Here is a 22,948-nt window from a genome sequence, read left to right as displayed (position 1 = left end):
CCCATCGTTTTAAAACGTCTTGCTTGCTGGTCAGCAGCTTCGTGCCGTCTGCAGTTTTTAGTGGCACGCTGCTGCGAGGGGTCGAACCAACAAGCTTACGCACCTCGTCATAAAACTCAGACAGTTGTTTCGTATCTGCGAGCCATTTAATGTGTGCGGCTTTATTCTTCCACCAATGATCTTTTATTTCGCGCACCAATCTTCGCAGCTCCGCACTACTGCGCTTGATGATTTGTGCGTCTCGACTACTGCGCAGAATTTGACGGTGTCCTCCGACTGTACTGGTCAAGGCCTCGTCATTATCGTCGAACCAGTCCTCACGTCTGCTACGTTTGACACCTAATGTATTAGAGGCAATATCGACGAGGTTTTCAGAGAACACTTTCCAATGGTCCAGAGGATCACCAGTCTCGACATTCATATCATAAATTTTGTCATTCACCGCTTGAATGAAGGTCTTTCGTATTGGTAAGCTTTCTAGTTTGTTTACATCCAAGCGGTTAGGTTTAATTAGGTCTTTCCTACGAGGAAGCCGGAAACGCAGGCGAATCTTGGTCACTACTAGTCTATGATCAGTCCAACAGTGTGCGCCTCTCATCACGCGGGTTATACGCACTTGAGAGAGGTGTTGTTGCCTGACGATAGCGTAGTCAATCAAGTGCCAATGTTTAGACCGGGGATGCATCCAGGTGGTCTTGTATTTGGCTGAAAGCCTAAACATGGTGTTGGTAACAGCCAGCTGAAATTGGGCACAAAGCGATAACAGCAATTGTCCATTGCTGTTCATGTTACCAATACCGTGCCTTCCCAAGACATTTGGCCAAGCCTCGAAATCACGCCCAACTCTTGCATTAAAGTCGCCTAACATAAGTATCTGCTCTCTAGGACTAATCTTAGAGAGGAGGCTAGCGATTTCTTCATAAAACTTGTCCTTCACGTCGTCCTCGCGGTCCATCGTTGGCACATACACACTAATTATCGTCAGATAGTTGTTATCGTCAAGCCCAAGGCGCAAAGATGTAACACGGTCCGATATATGTATTGGGCACTCCTGTAGCTTGTTAGCTATGGAGTTTTTAATCGCGAAACCGACGCCTGAACGCCGGGGTTCAGAGGCAGGAGTACCCTTCCAAAAGAAAGTGTAACCACCACCGTGCTCGACCAGCTCACCCTCGTCAGCCAGGTGTGTCTCACTAAGTGCAGCGATATCCACATCATAACGTCCGAGCTCACGAGCAACAATGGCAGTCTTTCGCTCGGGACAAATGTTGCCCTCACGGTCAAGGAGCGTGCGTACATTCCATGCACCGAATACCATGTTCCTAGTTCTGTAGGTGTTTTGTTTTTTGTGATTACACTTTCGACCGCGTTTTAATTAGTGCAGAAACAACCGCGGTTGCTGCTTCTGTCCAGGGTTGGGTTAAGCATTTGTTTGGGACACCTTTTCTAGCCCCTTCCCCGGCTGAGCGGGGGAAGCAGTGCCTCCCTAAATAGGGCTGCTTCGTCACCCAGAGTGCTGCCGAATCTGTGTTGTTAACCCAGTGCAACAAAGAAGCGACCACTCTCTCTGGGCCGCCTGTGTGCAAACATTAGCCAAAGCCCAGTTGGCACCACAACTGAACCTCTCTGCCTCTGTCCATCGCCACAGGACTTTAGAACTCGGGAGTCCGTCAATCAGTACCAGTCATTTGCGCAGGACATATTATAGTGCTCAAGTGTGCGCGCAGACACAGGAGCACTCACTCTTCCTCGACCTTCTGTGCCTGGTGGAACGGGAGACCGTTACGACCAGAGAAGGGTCCGGATGCAGCCTCTGACCGACGCTAACTTTTGACCTCTAACGTCGCCCTAAGCTTTCGGCAAAGCTTTGCTGGCTTGCAGGGTCCGCCGAAACCGTTTGCTTATCAGCAGTGGCTCGCCTTTCCAACCAAACCAGACTTATTACACATAACAGGAGGTGCTCGCTTAAAGACCGTGATGTGATCACGCTCCCCCCTCAACCAGGTTTAGCCCACGTGCCAACGTGGTTTGCCAGGGCGTGGCCACTGTGTGTAAAACAGTTTCTTGGAGCCACTGGTGAGAGATTTACAGAAAATCATGTGCAAGGTTCTCCGCTAGAGACGGTTGGCAAGAACCATTGTCCATACTTTCCGCTACGCCCCAAGGAATGAATATATCAAGGAATATATCATAATTAAAGTAGATTTTAGGGTACCAACTAGATGCGGGTAATTTGCGAAGTTCGGTGTTCGCGGTAGGCGTTCTGCCCACGCCAAGACGTCACTGGGCTCGACCGACGCCACATTACGACACGACACGTCTTTTTCGCTCTTATTGCGTAGCGAGGTAGACTAAAGGCTGATTTAGACGGCGCGCGAACTCGTATTGGTTTTTAGTTACATTGCGGACTGTTTGTTACGTCCAATTCAAACGACCGAATCAAAAACCGCAATGTTATGAAACTCGCATGCGAGTTCTCGCATCGTCTAAATAGGGCTTAATAGACATAAAGCTTTTTTCTATATTAGGCTATTGCCGATTCCGCGCCGATAGGTGATGTGGGGACTTGGGAGACCCTTACTTTTTCGTCACTGTCATCGTAATAATACCCATGACGGGTAGGTACTTATCGTATCTTGCAAGTAATATATTTCAAGAACTCCATTGACTTGAGCCACCAGGCCATAGCCAGGCGATGACGGCACACCGCATAATAGCCCGTGTAATTGTCGTGCCGAACCGATTGTGTTCGCCCCTCACTAACAATACAATCTCGATCATTTAAATATAATCTAAGGAAAAGAAATATCATTCGTCTAAAAAAGACTTTATTTCCTTAGGATCTTGTCTTTCTTTCTTTGTCCAATGTCATAGCGTCTCATTCTCTCATTGAGCAAAAAGTGAGACAAAATATATATTGTACAAAGAAATTGCACAGGTGGAAATGGGGGAAGATAATATTAATATGTAATGTAACGTTTGAAAGTTTTTTGAAAGGACCCTACGAGTATACTTAAAGTTTGAAAATAGACTACTGATAATATAATAAATTTATTCTTCGTTTAATGACTTATTTAAATCATTTCGTATAACTACGTGAGATTCCTCATAGTCTTAAACAATCTTAATGAGTAAACAAAATAATAAATACTTTAGAACTCATTAACATTCCGTTATTCCAGGGCGTAGGCGTACGCAAGAAGTTGTTTCGTTTCTCAAATATAAAATATGAACAGAAAATGGTTTAACCAGAAATTAAATTACTAATAACAAATTTTATTATTAGACTCCTTAGAGCAGCCACCCTACATCCCCTTATCCACATCTAAATAAAAGTTAACTTATATTATGTAGGTTCTTATAAACGCAACGCATACGAACACTAAAATAAAACGAGCGACTTTAGTTCGAGCTTATTTCAATTAAAGCCCAACTGATAAAGCACGAGCGAGAAGCACGGAGAGTATTGCAAATGATGATGCGAAAGACTATTCATAATTGAATTAATACATAATTTAAATTGGAATAATCCTCTTCTGACGCAAAACGAGCATCTTTTCAATACGCATAACGTCGTATTTGTTCTTAGTTCTTACTCAGTGCATAAACAGGTGTGTCATGCACTATCACTGGCTTTGTAGCTATTTAATGGGTTGTACTCTGGCGTCATCGGTGACTCACGATACGAGTGTTTACATCATTTAAGCGTGTATGTTGAGGAGGCAAGAATCACCATAATTTGTCATAAGCAGGAGTGGCCAGACGTCTTTTAATTGTGTATAGGGATATGGCTAAAAGTGGCCCAGTGTGAATATGCCTAATGGTTGAAAAAATATGTCTGTTTTTATGATATGTCCTGATAAATGAAATGTACGGAGTACTGTAAAGAGTTTAGCCGTCGTTTGACCCCCGAAGCGCGGTCGCCGACCCCACTTGCGCTCATTCTTATTACAGTTCGCGAGACGGATGCTGCGATGTCTTAAGATCTTATCTCGACATACTGCTTTTTACACGCACTGCAAATTACATCATAAACAACAGCTATTTTTTCGAGTCTGTTGACAAAGAGAGAATTCCCGCAAAGTCCATTCCATTACGAGGCCTTATATACAGGGCCTTAAAACTTTGCGATACTAAAACCACGTGAATCGACCATTCAGCGAATGAACTACAAAAAGCAACACTGGGCCTTATTTATGGTACCTATGCCTTTTTACCAAGTGTCGGATAAAACTCCGAGTCCATTGAGTTATCTGCTTCAATAACGCTTGACTCGATTAAAAATTATAATAAGTCAAAACTCGCGTTATTTTCGATTATATTTGGCAAAAAAAAAGTCATTATTGGCTCAATAAAAGATTCGACTCAGGAATTCAAAGACTCGGAAGTTTTTTTTAGCGCACAGTCTCGTAAACGCGTTGGTTTCTTCAAATGTATATATACTCAAAAGACCCGAATTCTTACCAACACAGGTCACAAGCTTTCTTTGTTTAATATTCTTTCGTTTTTGATAAGAGCCAAACTTAGCTACAAAAAGAAACGAGCTTCAACGAGATGTCATTCTGTCACTTTGTATAACACTATACGAATCTCAATAATTCTGGCAACGTAAGAGATAGATAGCGCGTTAACTTCAAACAAAATATTAGGGCTATTGTCCAAGAAATAAGACTCATCATTGCATGTTTTTGGACACGGACAAGTGTGGGTGTGCGGCCCACATACAGTTTAAATTTATAAAAGCATAATTGTCACAACATATAAGTTATAACTATAGTGTTTTATTGTCATGTCTGAAGTATTACACTTGTTTCCAGCTATCCATATCTAAAGATAAATAAACTTGAAATATTTATTGACATGGATTGTTATCATTTATCACTTATCGCGAACTATTGATAAGATTGTAGTCTATTGAATTTAATCCGTCTGACTTAACCTAGAGTGTCTTGTAAAAAGAGGATAAATTAACAAGCATTGTCACTAACGGACAAAAATGCGAGTTCTTGAAACTACACGATAATAACTTGAAATAACCTAGAATATATTTTTTAAATAATACTGCAAACGGCAAAGTATAAAGAAATGTCAATAAACCGTGTGTGTAAGTTAGCTACGAGTAGCTTATGGCGGAATTCCACCAGTATGCGGCACTGTACGACACTAAGCATATTCCGTACTAAAATGCTTGTGCCGCATACTGGTGGAATTCCGCCTTTAGACGGACTCTACCTATATTTAAACCTATCTTCTTCAAAGTAAGTCATTTACGAGTTTTACGACTGAACTTGCGAGTTCGCCAGTGATCTGTCAAGCTTATGCTATAAAACATGCCATAGAAATAGTGCAATTAAAATTCTGCTTGACTGCATGTAGCAAGCTGCATGTAACATGTAGCAAGTATAGCTATAGGAAAAGCAGTGTTTCGTCTCCAATTTTGGCGGTGCAGCGTCGCCGTAATGTATGTCAACTACACGAAATACTCTACATGCCTACGTGCAATCACTATTAACTGCAGCCTTCAAAAACAAGCGGAATACGACCTTAAGCCGGGGCAGTAAGGTCGCAAGTTCTCATGTCACCTGTCTACACGTTGCTGACGAGGCGTTTCTATGGCGCGTCATTTTCTTTTCTTAGAGGATTGACCTCATACCTACGCTACACTTTAGGGCTGTCAAACGCTCCAATGTTTATACATACGATAGATAACTGGTCTAGAAATTAATAAGTTAGTGCGTTAATTTTTTTTCAACACCTTGCTCGAGTACCTACTTCTGCTACTAACTCTACGGTTACCTCGAATTCTTTTTCCCTTTTGCGACAACCCTAGGTGTCCTTAAGGCGCTCTATTTTCCTGGGGTCACGGCACATATCCAAGTCACGTCATCGCCAAGGCGTTCCTTGCCGAATGGAAATAGAAACAAGCTTGAAGCTAATGAAGAGTGCGTAAACGATATGACTCATTTTATTTTCGCTTAGTGTCTTGTGTCAACCCTAGGTGTCCTTAAGGCGCTCCATTTTCCTGGGGTCACGACACATTCACGGCACATATAATATGCAAGTCATGTCATCGCCAAGGCGTTCGCGGAACGGAAATAGAAACAAACTTGACGCAACTGAGTGCGTAAGCTATTTGACGTACTCGATAAATCAGTCTATTTAATTAATGTCTCAATTAGATGCAATTCTCGCTCATTTACTCGAACTACTAAAAGGTTAACTGAAGTAATCTCTTAAGTTCGCCTTTATGCTTGCCTTTTTAGGGTTCCGTAATAGTGACCAATAGTCAACTAGGAACCCTTATAGTTCGCCATGTCCGTCTCTCCGTGCTTCGCCAGCAAAGCCTCGTGCTCCGTGATATGTGCTAGAAAGCTGCCTTTTGGCATGGATACATATATAAATCAATCATGCCGACAACTTGGTAAAATAAAAAGTAGAAAAATATGTTAATAGGGTACCTCCACCTCCCCTACACGTAAAGTGGGATGATTTTTTTCGCTTCATTTACAGTGCATTTCTTAAATTGCATTTCTCTTGTAACTACTTCAATATTTAATAAATCTATGGTAACGATATCCACGAATATGAGGTTGCTGACTCACCAAAGGCTTATAAATATTTCAACGCCTTTATGAGGCTAATATAATATGGGTTCCATTAATTATAGAACGAGTTGGTTTGTGTATTCACACCTGCCGTCCCTCGTCTGCCATTGCCCTTCGCGAGATAAGGTCTTAAATGTCCAATAATTGTGTTTGTCTATGTTGGTATAGGATACATAAGTAGAAAACATGTTCGTCCAACCTCGACAGGTGTGTCATCGAAGCTGAGTCATAAGTTAACTACAGTAACTTGTATTTATGGGTTTATTAGTAAACAAAAGTATACATGGTGACTGTTAGACATCCCTGAGTCGACCAGCCGCGATATTCGATCACTCCTAATTATCTACTTCATTTAATTAAAATGCAATTGTCAATCGCTTCAATCAGGATTGTAAACAGTCAACCGCGATCATCAATAACATGAGTGTGATCCTCTCGAGACGTTTTTATAGGATGTCATGGATTCTATAAGGAGGACAAAATCAATATTCAAGAGCCAACCATTTTAGCGCTGTAATCTGATTTTACCACCAAGATGATTACCCCCAAACACTGACCGGTACCACCAACACCTATCAATCAACCGAACCAACAGCAACCAATAAACACAACATAAAAATGAAACAATTGTTCAGATCTTCAGATAGTTCTACAGGGTGTCCCAGAATTCGACGTCAAGCCGTAAACGGATGATAGACCAAGTCATAACAGTTATCATAAAAATACAAAAAAAAAATCCAACTCATGTTCTTCAAAATTATGGTCACTTTAAAAATCCACTAAAAAATCCACACCCTGTAATGGTTCTTTAACTCTTGTTACTACAAATTCCATAATTTATTCTAATTTTTTTATTATTGTGTAATCTTGAATAATTACAGGATGTGGATTTTTTAGTGAATTTTTAAAGTGACCATCATTTTTAAAGAACATGAGTTGGATTTTTTTTTTGTATTTTTATGATAACTGTTATGACTTGGTCTATCATCCGTTTACGGCTTGACGTCGAATTCTGGGACACCCTGTATAATACACCTTTTTACGGAGCTACGCCGTAGTAGAACACTAAAAGCTCACAAGAAAGCTTCCTCGCGGCGCGCGGCGGCCATTACGCGCTGCAAATTGCTGTAATTTCCGATTCCTGCTACACCTATATATTACTATACTCGGTGCATTTATAAACGCTAATGCGATCCTTTTACGATATTTATTCATTAGGCAGTGATAGAGACTATTAATCAACTCTTACAAAATTAACCATGGCTAGGCGCTGCGAATGTTGTGGTGAGGATTTGTATGCACACAATTCTCTGAAATGTTCAATTGCGAATTGTGCCCGTGACTACAAGTATGACTGTGTTGGCCTTTCACTAGAACAATATAAAAAAATGACCGCGACGGTTAAAAAAACCTGGATCTGTCCGGCTTGCAAATGCTCGAGACCGAAAGGCGATAACTCGAATACACCCTGCCGTAAGCCCGACGATACTAATGTTACTCATAGAAACAAGAATAAAGTCACAACAAATAATGACAACAGTGGGGCCGTCGACGCCAGCGAGACCGGCGCGAGTTCATCGGACGAGCTTCCAGGATGGTACGACTCGCTAGAAAAGAACTTATTAGCCAAAATGCGTGCACTCTTATCCTCAAAAATTGAACCGTTGTCGACGAAGATGGATGAAGTGAGTGATAGTATTAACTTTTTAAGTGATAAGTATGATGACGTAAAAAATAAGTTAGAAACCTTTGAAGACGAATTAACTTTTCTTAAAAAAGAGAATTCCGAGCTGAAGGCAACTGTCAGTTATTTGTCCGCAAGGCTCAATTTGGCGGAACAACACTCGCGAGAATGTAACGTAGAGATTTCATGCCTCCCGGAGCACGACAAGGAGAATTTAGTTAACACCGTCGTTCAGATTGGCAGGGTTGTTCAACTACCACTTCAGGAATCCGATGTTCAGTTGTGTAAGAGAGTGGCAAAAGTTGATGCGTCCAGTACGAGACCCAGGGCAGTCATTGTCAAACTACGGTCTGCGCTCCAAAGAGATCAACTACTTGCAGCTGTTATTAAGTTCAACAAGAGCAACGACAAAGATAAGCTCAACTCGAGCCATCTCGGCATCGGAGGTACAAAAACGCCTGTCTACATCTCAGAACACCTGGCACCGACTGCAAAAAAACTTCACGCGGCAGTCCGCGCTGCAGCTCGGGAAAAATCGTATAAAAATGTATGGACTCGCAACGGCAAGATATTCGTCCGTAAAACTGATGAATCTCCTAAACTTCACATCAAAACATATGCTGACGTAGCGCGTCTGTAGCGCGGTAGGATTATTTATGTACTAGTCCGCGTTTTTATTAATCAAAATTCACAGTGTACTATCAAAACATGAGAGGAGTACGTACTAAACTGCAAGAACTGAAACTAGCATCGTTGTCGTCCAACTACGATATTATTGTAATGACTGAAACGTGGTTGCATAATGGAATAGGCGACGCAGAGCTTTTAGACCCAAGATACTCTATTTATCGCCGTGACAGACAGTACGAAAGATCTGGTAAAAGAGATGGCGGCGGCTGCCTCATAGCGGTTTCAAATAAATTATTTTCTACAAGACTGTGCAATTGGGAAGGAGAAGATGAAGACTTATGGGTTGAAGTCCGCGATAAGTATACAAATTTGACCTTTATTATAGGTACTATTTATATGCCACCTAATTCCACTACCTCAAAGTACGAAAAATACTTTGAAAACTTAAGTGATAGAATGGATTCTTGTGAGGAAAAGATTTTAATTATTGGTGATTTTAACTTAGGGGCTATCAAATGGTCTCCCGACTCAAATGGTTGTTTTTTAAATCCTTCAGTATGTAATAATGGGGCGGCAAATTCTTTATTTGATTTTATGTCATTGAATAGCATGTTTCAATTAAATCCTGTTTTAAATGATAGCTCTAGAATTTTAGACCTAGTTTTAAGTAATTTTGTAGGCCCTATAGTCAGCAAGTCTGTAGATGTCCTTTGTAAACTTGACGGGCATCATCCGGCGCTTGATATTGTAATAAAAAATAACAATAGTGTAAAGAGAATCAGTAAGCCTAAACAATTTGGTACGTATAATTTTAAAAAAGCAGACTATTACATTGTTAATGAGAAGTTGCGTTCTATTGACTGGAATCTGGAGTTTGCCTCGTGTAGTACGGTGGACGACATGGTTTCAGCTTTCTATAAAATTTTAAATAAGGTTATAGAAATTACAATCCCCAAGTCAAAACCTCGTAACTATCTGTACCCATCCTGGTTTAGTTCTGTCCTTATCAGTATGATAAAAGAAAAAAATAAATGTCGACTAAGATACAAAAAAACAAACAATCCTCGTAACTTTTTAGAATTTCAGTTGCTACGTAGTCGGGTCAAAACTAAAATAAATAACGACTACTCGCGTTATACGTCATCTATAGAAAGTGATTTACATTCTAACCCCAAGAAATTTTGGTCTTTTGTCAAAAACTCACGAAAACAGCCTAGGAACAGTTCTTCTATTCCTTCTAGTATGTCCATTGGAAACGTAATAGCTAGTAATGATTCCGAAATTTGTAATATGTTTGCAAGTCACTTCTCCTCTACATTTTCACGACATTTCCATCCTCCAATGGGCGATGTGGTGTCCAAACAAATCTCCATTGATGCACTGAACAACACGTTTTCTTCAGTTCGATTGAATGAGTCATCTGTCATGAAGGAGCTTAAAGCCCTCGACGTCAGTAAGGGCCCCGGTCCCGATGGCATTCCTCCGTACTTTATAAAAAAATGTAGCAAATCTTTGACTGCCCCATTGGTTAAAATATTCAACGAGTCACTGCGACACTCCATATTCCCTACTATCTGGAAGGAGGCTAACGTTGTTCCGGTTTTTAAGAAAGGTGATAAGACAAAGGTATCCAACTATAGGCCGATATCTCTTTTATCTATTTTTCCTAAGGTCTTCGAGTGCATCATCTGTAAAAAACTGGCTTGGCATGTTAAAGAAAGAATTTCTCCTTTGCAGCACGGTTTCATAAGCTCTAAGTCCACTTCTACAAATTTGCTTTGCTACGTGAACGACGTTGGTACAGCTATTGACTCGGGCCACCAAGTAGACGCCATCTACACCGATTTTAGCAGCGCTTTTGATAGAGTGGACCACAGTATTCTCATGCATAAGCTTCTCGACCAGTTTAACGTCACAGGCGAAATGTGGAGATGGTTTGGTTCGTATCTGTCTGGTAGACGGCTAAGAGTAGTGAAAGATGGATACTTTTCAAACACGTACGTGGCGACATCGGGGGTTCCTCAAGGCTCACATCTTGGCCCTGTTCTATTTATTTGCTTTATAAACGACTTAGTTTCGTCTGTCAAGCATAGCAAATGCCTGTTATATGCTGATGATATGAAGCTTTACAAAGTGGTAACATCGGTAACTGACTCGTTGCTATTACAAGACGATTTGAATAGCGTAAAGACCTGGTGTCTGGAGAATAATATGACTTTAAACGCTGACAAGTGCCTCTTTATTAAATTCACGCGAAAAAAACTTCCTACCGACTCAAAATATTGTCTCAATGACGTTGTGCTTCGGGAGGTTTCCAATGTTAAGGATCTTGGAGTATGCCTGGATTCTAAATTAAACTTTATAAATCATATTGATTCAGTTATTAGTGAAAGCAATAAAATGCTTGGGTTTATAAAGCGTATAGGCAAAAAATTCAAACGCGCTGACACATTTCAAACTCTTTTCAATGCTCTAGTACGGTCTCGTCTTGAATACTGTTGTCAAGTTTGGAATCCAGGCTACGCAATTCACATTAATCGGTTGGAAAAAGTCCAACGTTCTTTTACTCGATTCTTAGTGTTTAAAACAAAGACCGAGGGAGTTCGTAAAAACCTAACATATGAAGAGAGACTCCAACGGTTTAAAATGTCTTCTTTACAGCTCAGGCGGTCATTCCTTGACATGGCTTTGTTACACAAGTTGTTAAACGGTAAAATCGCGGAACCTTACCTACTGGGCGGTTTAAACTTTACAGTACCAAAAGCTAGCACCCGGTCTGGTCGTCGCACTACTTTTCGCCCCAGTTCTACCAGGACTAAACTGGGCAAGTCACTTCCGGTCCATAGAATGCAAGTAACATGGAACAATCTGTCTCTTGAACAAAACTTTGAAATAGACATATTTAGTGATTCTATACAAAATTTAAAGCGCAGAATGCTCAAACAAACTTTTAACAAGTAATGTTTATAGTAGTTATATAGTCTTTCCTGCATGCCTTAATTACTTAACCTATTAACCTATTAATGTATATTTATAGTTTGTAAAGTAGTGTAAAAGCCTCGAACTGTTTGAATGTTGTTGCACACCTGTTATTGGTGCATAAATATCATACGTGTCTGATGTACTTATGTAACTTTACTTGCTTTGTTTATGTACTGTTGGTGTGTCAAAAAAAAAACTCATTGATGGATGGACTGTTGAATCTGTGTTCGCTTTGCTCCTGACTTCGTCGGTCATCAGATAGGTACCTACTTATAATGGAGCAACTAAGGTGCTCAGAAAATATCTGAATTTGCCTGTTTCACTTCATTATGAGGTTATACGATAACCATTGCAAGTATCACCATGATCTTCAAATTCATTTGAAAGTTCCGAATGAAGAGTTAGGTCTGCCGTTCCGTACCGCGGTAACTGCCGATGCTGGCACGATATTATTTTAGTTTTTAACGCCCAATAAAAATATATTTAACACGTTGAAACTTTATATTGCCTCTGCTTCTGCTTCAGTTTCTTCGCTTGAGTCGGAAACCACCGGGCAAGAATATAAATCGAAGGCTAAATAAAGACCAATAAAAAAATACTAAATATTTAACAGCCACAGGCTACTGAAACAAAGCGAAGTTTACTATAATCCGTTATTCTTAGCCCTTCCTGAATGGGTAACAATAAAAAAGAACTAAATAATTAAGGGCCGTAAGGCGAAGTTTCCTATAATTTTATTCTTAGCCCTTTCTGAATGGTGCCCCAATGAAAAAGGACTAAATATTTAATAGCCACAGGCCAATAAAACAAAGCGAAATTTTCCGTAATCCGTTATTCTTAGCCCTTCGTGAATGGAACAGCAACAGAAAAGGACTAAATTTCTTTAATCCGATATTCTTAGACCTTTATAAATGGGGCAGCAATGAAAAAGGACAAAATAATTAACAGCAGGGAGAAGTTTTCTATAATGGCGTATTCTTAGCCCTTCCTGAATGGGGGGCAGCACGTGGGCGCGGCTATTTCGGGAGTTTCCCTGCGCTTGCGCCGGATTCCACGATCATGGCACATTATACTTGTTCATTGCACTCTGGTGTTGGACAAGGCAAGGACTGGTAAGGGGTTTACCGGCCTTGGCAGCTTGGCACAAAAATGACCGATGTACAATCTATAACTACAAATAAGCAAGCGAGATCTTAAAATTCTCACGCGCACTTATTTTCTTATTGAATAAAAGTCTTATAACTTCCTAAAGGTAAGCAATCTATAATCCGGCAGTTTACTCAACCTCACTTAAAACGTACCTTGACTTACAGAAGAAAGCACAAAAAGACACATATAATAAAAATAGTCTTTTGTCCATGCTTTTAAAGTATACATCATAAAGAAACCATTACTGCACATGAATCAAGCGAATACAAATCGTTTATCAATGTCTATCTGTTTGGCTGTCTAGTACTTAGTCTAGTGTCAAATACCATACCATAGACTAACATGTCAAGCACCTAGCTATAGAAAAATATTAATGTATCAATATTTACGCCCTAATTAAAATTATAATAACGTACCTACAGACAGCTTGATGTAAACGGCTCTTAAACATTTGGCGACGTCTAGTCTTCGGGCGGGACACAGTCTCGCCAACAAGTAAAGCCCTACGCACTTTCGCTGTTATTGAAGCTAAGCTAGCTATTGCGAGGTCTGTTAAATAACAGCCACACTGATCGTCGGTGGACGTTATCTCTTTGCAATAAGGTTAACAAAGTCAGCGGTGTGGACGTCGATGATCGCCTGCATCTCTTTTGTCCGCATAATACAAAAGCTAGACGCTAGACGACTGAATTTCGATCTTCCATCGTTCACACTAATTTTGTAATGAACCTTATTAGAAACAGATAAGATCCGCCTTTGGTTAGTTAAGAGTGTTGCTGTTAGTTCGCGGTAGCCAAGGACCTACCTCTGTGACGGAAACGCCTCGGGTACAAAGACTCGTACGTAGTACGCGACTTGCATGCCGAATGGTTGCAGCGAGTAGAAAGTGTGTCGAAGGCGAAGGATGGGTATTAGATTGGGTATGTGATGAATGCAATTGTCTTGGTGCATTCTTGTGTGAAGTGCATTATGAAAGGGCATTAGGAATTGCATGCATGGCGGTAGTGTGGTTGTAAAAATATTTGCAGTATTGTATCTTCCTGTCCGTAACATCGTTAGTTTATTATGGTAAATACATGTTTCCTGTTGATGCATCTACAGATTTGTGTAGTCAGCAATCGTTGCTTGGTTAATACGTCCATAAGCAAATAAATAAGGGCTACAGTACGGGAGGAATGGCGACGGATTGTGAAGCTTGCCACCGGCCCTGACATGACGACCACGACCACTCTGACAAGAGTGTGACGACAAAGAAGGAGAAGCAAATAAATATAGTAATAGCTAAGCGGATGAGGTGTTCAAGAATGATGTTATACAGATTTAAGTTATATGCAGATAACTTTGACCTCGTTGTGCGCTTAGTTGCTTCTCCTTCGGACTGTACTTATGTTTGTGCAACGGAAGTATAAAAGAGTTTATAATTCCGATAAAATTCGTTGAAATAACTCCACATCAAATTGAAAATAGCTTTATCCAAAGATAACAGCTGTGAAACGATACAAAATAAATGTTTTCATGTCTTCATTCAGATAATATTGCCTCTTGCTTACTGTTTACTGCTCATTTAATCCGGTCCGGTGAATCGTAAAAATACCTTCGAAAAGAAAACAGGGTATAGTCTAACCTTTGGTTAGTAAATATTTTTATATTGCTATTACATATTATAAATCTAAAAAACTGGCCAACGAACTGTCAACACTATTAAATACAAAAATAGATCGTTTCCCCGTAGACTACCCATTCAGATGGACGTAAGCACAAGGAAATGGAAAATATATTAGGCGTAGACGGATCCATGACGTCAGGAGGGCACTGTCAATGACTCATACTCGGAGTCACACGAGCCAAAACGATAGTGACTCATATCTCGTCTCGTGATATAGATATCATTATTTCGCATAGTACTTGAAGTATAAAACTATACTAATTAAAAAAAAACCAAATGAATTCGATTTTTCCGAGTTCATGTTTGTATTTGTACCTAATACATAGTTGAAAATCAAATAATATCGCAGCACGTGTTGATGAAATTTCTGAACAGCTTTTCCACATCTCTATTCAATAACCGACAGTTTTATAAACAACTATTACTTACAGACAAGAAACTACCAATAAGTTATTTTGGTTCGTCAATATTATAAATAACACCAAATCTCATGCTTTTGTTCAAAACACGCAAGAGCATCATAATAATTATCATAAATATAAAAACGTAACATTTATAGAGTGCGCGTGTGGTCGAACCTGTGATCAATGTGATAAACGATTAAATACAGTTATGAAGACTACATATACATACATATACTATCTGGGTCAAAATCATTAAAGTGTAGCTGCCACGAGTGCCTTTCATAATTAAATCAGTATAAGGCAAAAAATGTGTAGTAATACTAGTATTCCTTGGTAAAACACTCTTAATTGTGTTAATATGTATAAATAATACAAAACAATTTATTTTCAAAACCAGTTCAGTTCATTTTGGACATATTTATACCCGCTTAGCAACTTCTACAGCTGATTGTACAACGGCGAACTTATGTTTTAATCTTGTTATCATATGTTTGACAATCACAAGCCTTCGTAATCACTATCAATCAGAATCGGAAGCCAATACAAATAAAGCTCAATAGGCAATGAATAATCCAACGGACATTAGCATTTCACGGCCTCCTGGGTTATTATTATTATGTTATTAACAAAGCTTGCCAAACAAGCGCACACTTGTATAAGTCCAACCTTTTATAGCAAACATTATGTTACGAAGTTATGACTATAATAGGTCACCTTCTAAAAAACATAAACACGGCCTCCTCGGTTATTATGTTATTACAAAGCTTGCCAAACAAGCAGACTCTTGTAGTATAAGTCTAACCTTTTATTCCAAACATTATGTTACGGAGTTATGACTATATAGGTCTCCTTCTAAAAAACATAACCTTACTACTTTTCTTAAATTTGGCTACTTTTGCGAAAAACTTGGAGCCAGATTCAGACAATTTTAATAAACCACATGTTAGTTTCTAAATAAAATTATTCTTAAAATAATTCGGGTTCTTCGTTGGTTACGTCTTGATACGAGACTCGGGGTCAGACTATATTGGAAACGAATATCTACGCGAATTCATGAATTGTAAATACAAAAACAGCCTCTTGATCTTGAACTGGAAGCTGCGCCTACGCTGTTACAAAATGGCGTATTTAAATGTAACGTTCTAATACTTCTAATCCTTTACGACGTTTGGGTATTACGTGGGTGACGTCATCGCAGCGCTCATCGAAGTCGTTTATAAATGTTACAATTCGCATAGTATAGGAGAGGAGATCGAGTTTAAAGTTTAATTAATGCGAGGACTGATAGTACATGCACATCTTTACATTCTTAACCCCTTACGTGAGAGAAGCTAAGTTAACTTTTGTGTCTGTCTGTATGTAGCGCCTCCAATGGACCTCCGTTGTCTTTGTTAGATATGTTTGGTCGGTGAATTTGGTGACCGATCGGCTTGATTTTACTTTTTTTTTGTAATTTTATTTTAGATTTTTATATGTATTTTATAATAGGTGCCTATTGAAAACTTTCCATGCTACCTTTGTCAATCGAGCTTCATTTAAGGCGAAATACATATCATGAGCGTATGCACATTCCCGCTTTATTCCAATGATTTAAGATGGAAATGTATCTTTAAATTTCGTGTACCATCTCGACATATAAAATGCCTTATTACAATGTGATAAGATTCAATGATGGTCATTTAATTGCCGGTGTTTTAATCTTGGACGCAAACCTGTTCGGGCGGTGACGTCAGCTCTAATGAGTTGTAAAAAATATGCGACTCGACTCAAATGGAGTGTTGAAGTCATATTAGATCATCACGTGTGGTTTTGATTGTTTTGAATGGTTTGCGTGAAATAGTAGAGTTCGGGAATGCTATGTTTTGGTGCAGTTAGCGGCGCGCTCATTCTTTCTTCCGTGGGTGCAATTTGTGTCGAATACATCCAGTGATGACACAAGTTAAATTTTATAAGGAATTCTAGTTAAATAGATAGAAAATAAGTGACGCCACGATCACGCACCGTTCCCGTTACAAAAGAACTTGCCATCTACAGCAACACAACGTCGAAAATATCCAACATCTTTATCATAGTCTTATTTTTGAAGAAATATTTATTCATTATTTTTAAAAGCCATTCATTTAATATTACCTTTTTTTGGGTTTTATAATTATTCCAATTAGAAACAGTACAAATGAATCCAACAGTCAAAGTTTTAATATTGAGAAAATAATTATTCATCCATTATTTTATATAAGTAATTTTTTGGGTATTATTGTAATTCGAAACGGGACAATATATACAAACGAATAAAACAATCAATTTTCCGAATGTAATTCGAAGGTTGTAACTAATTGTTGCAATGAAATTGGTTAGTTACGGTTTAAATTACGATTTAGTGTTATTAGGTCTTCATGATCTAATTCTGTAGGCATTGCGTAAGTGTTGCTAACTGTTGTCATCGCATGAGTTTATTATGAAATTAAAATTTCCAAAAATTCCGGACGGGAAAAGGACGCCCGCAAATGCAGAAGTGTTACTTGCGCGTTGCCGACCATCATTGCCCGCTACTCATGCTTTATTGCCTATATTACCTGCCTACTTTGCCTAATATATTACCTGCCTACTTTGCCTATATTACACACGAGTTACCAAATAGTGTGTCAAGTGTGACAGTGCTACCAAGGCACCATAACCATAAACTGGTGACAGCCTTCGGTCCGTTCGCGGGTCAACGCCCTCTTCGCCTGCTTCATGCTTATTTCTTACCTGGTACACGCGAGCTATGATATGATATCGATTGTCCTGTTATGGGTACTCATTGGTTGGTTGTTTCAAGTTTACGACCGCTAAATAAGTTACGTTTTCGTTTGCTAACAATCTACTGATACAGATTTAGATTAATAATGTATGCAGCGAAAAGGTTGAAAAGGCCAAAGCAAACAGGAACTTATTGACAACCAAAAGCTCTTAAGTTACTCAAACTCGTAAGCAAAAATGTATAATCTACATATACGGTCAGCAGTAGAAGTAGCGAAGCGAGGATTTCAAAATATTCTGAGCATAACTTCTTAGGGAGAAGAATGTGTAAATAAATTTGACCACTTCACCAGCTTTGGTTTTCTATGCTATATGGGACACTTTTCCACCAGTCAGTTCCATATTAAGTTAGGTCCCTTCGTCGATTGTTCTAATAGACAATTAACGCAACCACCAACAAATGCTTGTCAGCCCGACATGGTCATTTCATTTATCTTATCGCAGGTTTACACTAATTGTATACATTTAAACATGCCTGTTGGCACCACGAGCACGAGCCCACCCTGTCAACTAGCCTTTCGTCAACCTTATTGCAAAGACTTGCGGTCTAACAATGGTAAAAAGTGTTGTTAGAACATACGCCGAATTTTCTAATTAACGATCACTCTCGGTCGCGTAGCGGAATCATAGTCGCGTAGGTAATTATTTAAATTGGAACAAGCGTAAAATGTTATTACGTTATGTAGTCTACACACATCAGCTATTTACTCACTACTACGCTGGTGGAATTTCATAATGACAACATCGAACTGCCCTGTTGTAAGAAATCTATTAAAAATAATTAAGTACAAATGGTGATTGTACACCATAAGACATATGGGAGCGGCCAAGGCGCCCACAAATAAAAACATGCCTTTATCAAACATTATTGTCAAAGTGTTAGAGTGCATGTTCAGATATTGTTGAGCATCTCAGCCGCTCGGATATATCTAATGGCGACTGTACCTACACTATCAACCATATTTGGCAAACGGCACGACAACACGAGGCACGTTTGTAAAAATAATGTCGTTTTTACAATATTTTTGCACATTGGCTTATCAATAGGAAAATGTGCGATAAATTCAAAGTTGTATGTTATATGGAATTACCCAATTTTTAGATAAAATAATGGATACATAACTCCTAAAAAAACCATATCGTTACAAATTATAAAGTAAGTACAGTTACTTTCAATAATATCTTATGCGATGAAGCGTGCATGACACACTCTTACATAATCCAGAAAATACACGGTTATATAGATACACAAGAATATATTTCTACATGACTCGTAGGTATCGTATCCATCTTTTGGAACTCTTTTTTGTTTCGATTTTCTGCACAAGTTTGAATGGCCAATCAAGCCTTAGGCCTTACAAAGAATACTTTGTTTTGAGCCGCCAAAGTGAAGTGCAGCACAATGAAATGATGTGTCATTCTTTGGCCACGTCTTATGTCACGCTGCAAACCGCCGATTGACGTTATTTTATTATCTCAATTATCTGCATCGGATCATAATCTCAGATACTGCGCAATGAAAATGGAAGATTGTATTTTTTTCTTTAGTTGTTTTTATATAAAAAAATCCATACAAAGTGTAATGCATCATTACTATATCACACCACAAGCTTGAGCTTACTGTGGGGCTTAATCAATGTAATAATGTCCTATAACAATTATTTATTTTTATTTATTTATCATTAGAATGACGTGGCCGTGGGCTATATTTTCTTCTACCTTCCAAAAAGGAAGACATTGTATAAATATAAAAGGAGATAATAATCTGAAGTTTTTGTGACTTATTTTCTATTTCTGTCACGTAGATCTACATGTGTAATATTAGGTCTATTGTGTCGCCAACAATAACTATTGCATTCATGAGAACACTGGGAACTGGAAATGGTAACAATACGCGGTTATTAAATCATAATTCGTTTTTGTTTGACTTTACTGTCTCCACTACGAGTAGGTATGTTGTTCACCCGTGCTGATTGTCTGAAAATTACAGATAAAGCTGTAGTCCATAATTGTTTTCCTTCAGCAGGTGGTAGCAGGGGAATTAAAAAAGGGGGGTCAAAAATCGATGACATAATTTATGGACAGCCCCCTATTACAAAATATTTTTGTGCTGACAAACAAATCAAGACTTTTTCTATCAGTTTTATCATCTAGTTTTACCAGTGGATCGACTTGAAGATGTTTGGCTCGATTATGATAACAATCGTTGCCCATAGGTTTGCGCTAAATTTTGAATAAAATTCATTGCCGAAGAACATAAAACAAAATCCTAAACCTCTTTCTCTCTTTACAGATTCCAACACAACAAGATATATACATACATCGGCGAGGTCCTTGTGTCTGTCAACCCGTACAAGACGCTCGACATCTACAATGCCCAGCACATGGCTCAATACAGAGGCAGAGAGATGTTCGAGGTGCCTCCTCATGTGTACGCTGTCGCGGACGCGTGCCAACGCGTGCTTAGACAACAGGTCAGTAAAGATACGTTCGCTAAGCAGCAGATCTGTCAAGCAGCAGAATTCAATCATCGGTAGGCATGATGCTGAGCAAGCGCGCTCGATGCACCATAAAGTTACTGAGAATCATGCAAAGTACCTGCCGCACTAACCGTACGGCCAAAAAATGGGCTTGGCCTATAGATGTAACAGTGCTGATGATTTGATGAAGTATTTCAAGGCCTGCTAAGAACACCCGTAGTACGTCTATGCGTGTAAAAGCTCATTTAAACGCTGCCTTAATTATTGGCATAGTATTCTTAAATTTGGACGACTCGGTATTTTAATACTCTAATTGGGTCAAGATGGCTAGCGTCATATAAAAATTTAAACAATTATGACACCAAACATTACGTTATGCGTTTGTGTAAGCGAATTGGAAGGGCGAACGTGTAAAGCCTGTAAAGGATAATTAATTAGTTAAACTCAGAATGGGGTGTGTTTTATAGGGTGGGCTTGTGCCAGTTATGGTCTAATGACGACGCGACTCATTTTGATAAACTGGAATTTATCGTATCTTTTATTTCGCTTATTAAGTCAAGTCAAGTCAAGTCAATACCTATCCTATAGGTACTATCAGATACCTAATAGTATTGTGTAGATTTGTAGAACAATAAGAATCGTAATCCATGCATGACATAAACGAATGACACGCATTCATTATCGAATCATTGTCACTCTTCCATCAAATGATTTGTCACCAAACCCCGAACTGAATTGCCATGACATAACTAAATCGATATGTTCTCGCTATCGCTGACACATATAGTTTGACTCCAGTGCATGCCCTTTTATACGGCATCCCTCTGTAAAGGTCCTTTAAAGGTCGCCAGGACGAAGCACTCGTCCCGCGAGCCCTTTTCGTCCTTTGTCGTGTAAGCGATATTTTATAAAGCATTTTATCGTCTCACTTGAGTATCTATTTTGTATAAAATGAAACATAAAAGTAACATAAGACGATATAACCAGAGCGTATATAGATACTCGTAAAATGCAAACGAGAGTAGATATTATTTCGTTAGTTATCGTTTGCATCTTTTTACGTTCTTCATGGGACAGAGCATTTTCACTCACTCCATTTTCACTCTTTAATTTCTGAATCATCGGCCCTGCGATTTTCGGCGATAAAATGGTTCCTGTTATTCCCAAATTTCCTTTCCAAATGGACCCATCTGAAGAGTCATCAGCACGTCAATGCATCGAGCGGTATCGTCTGTGCGTTTCCCCGAGCAGTTAAATCAGTCACGGCACTGTTCCGTGCCAATCTTCATTGTCCTCCGCCGTAAATGCACATTGCCGGCCGGCGTGCCGTGCCGACAAAGTCGTAAACTCGAGGGCCCTAAAGCATTTTACGGTCAGTGAAGGTATGTTAACGCCTATATTGCTTACAATGTGGTTTATGGAAATGCAAATGGTGTATTGTATATACAAGAGTAAAGACGAAGGAGTTATTAAGTTTTCCATATTATATCTACCTACTTTGCCATGAGATACCTCACTCAACGATAACGTCCTAGGGCCTAAACCATTATAGATGATTGTCATTAGGAAACAGTTCAGTATCTAAAGGTTGTCCATTAAATTGTCCAATCTTATGGCACACCCAAATTTCCTCTCGATATAATGACCTCATCCTACTTGTCCCTGCGGTTTTGACCAGATCGTGGGCACATTGCTCGGAGAACTGATGGCCGTTGGGGCAGAAAGGTTCTTGAGTGGTCACCACGGACCGAAAAATACTGTTGAAATAAATATTTCTGGACTGTGTCTTTTTAAACACAACCACAATAACGTTTCTTTATCCAATGAGAACCACTGTATTTCGGCCTATCCTCCTCCTTGCGTCGTTATCCTCAGTGATGAGGGTCGCGACCTCCCTTCTGAATCACCTTCTCTTTCACAATTTCTCTCCATCTGGTTCTGTCCTTGGCGGTATGGAGAGCCCTGTGGACTGTGGAGTCAAGAGCGGTGCGGATCTGGTCGGACCAACGTATCGGACTTCGTATTGGTATTTCGGCCTGTACCTATTATTAATAATTTCATTTATGTTTCAGGGCAAAGACACATGCGTTCTCATATCCGGCGAATCGGGAGCAGGCAAGACAGAGGCATCGAAGTTCATAATGAAGTACATCGCCGCCAATACCACACAGGTCCACAGGGATTACATAGACAGGTATATTTATAAATTAAAGGAAAACTAGTAAAATGCAAGACTCGAACTTGCAACCTTTTGGAACAATGGTGCAATCACTCTTTAATGTTGTAAAAACTCTAACATGAAAAAAAAATATAGGGTACTGATTGCCATGCTTCGGGTAAAAAATCCTAACAGGAAACTTTACTAGCGATTGCAGCAGTGTTGCCAGATCTACTGATTAAGCAGTAGATCTATCTGATTTTAACCCTTTGACCGCCGTTGTCCGGTATAGAAGACAACGATAGAACGATACGCTGGCGCCGTCGTCTTGTATACAAGACACAAATTCAACCACTGAGTTAATGTGAAAATAATAACAATTGCAATTTCA

At 39.4% G+C, this 22,948-nt stretch overlaps 1 protein-coding gene across 1 annotated transcript in view; it reads left to right on the top strand.

Annotated features, from left to right (window-relative positions):
• LOC134670418 (unconventional myosin ID) overlaps nucleotides 1-22,948 on the top strand; it is a 53,653-nt gene that overhangs the window by 11,164 nt on the left and 19,541 nt on the right. Inside the window, exons 2-3 of the mRNA XM_063528266.1 lie at nucleotides 20,213-20,393; nucleotides 22,472-22,593. Of these exons, the coding sequence (XP_063384336.1) occupies nucleotides 20,213-20,393; nucleotides 22,472-22,593 (303 nt within the window). The remainder of the gene's footprint in view (nucleotides 1-20,212; nucleotides 20,394-22,471; nucleotides 22,594-22,948) is intronic.

The sequence above is a fragment of the Cydia fagiglandana genome, chromosome 13, assembly GCF_963556715.1.
Source record: "Cydia fagiglandana chromosome 13, ilCydFagi1.1, whole genome shotgun sequence".
In the NCBI taxonomy this organism is placed as follows: Eukaryota; Metazoa; Arthropoda; class Insecta; order Lepidoptera; family Tortricidae; genus Cydia; species Cydia fagiglandana.
The sequence above is the reverse complement of the archived record's forward strand: the minus strand, read 5'-3'. Positions and strand labels throughout refer to the sequence as shown.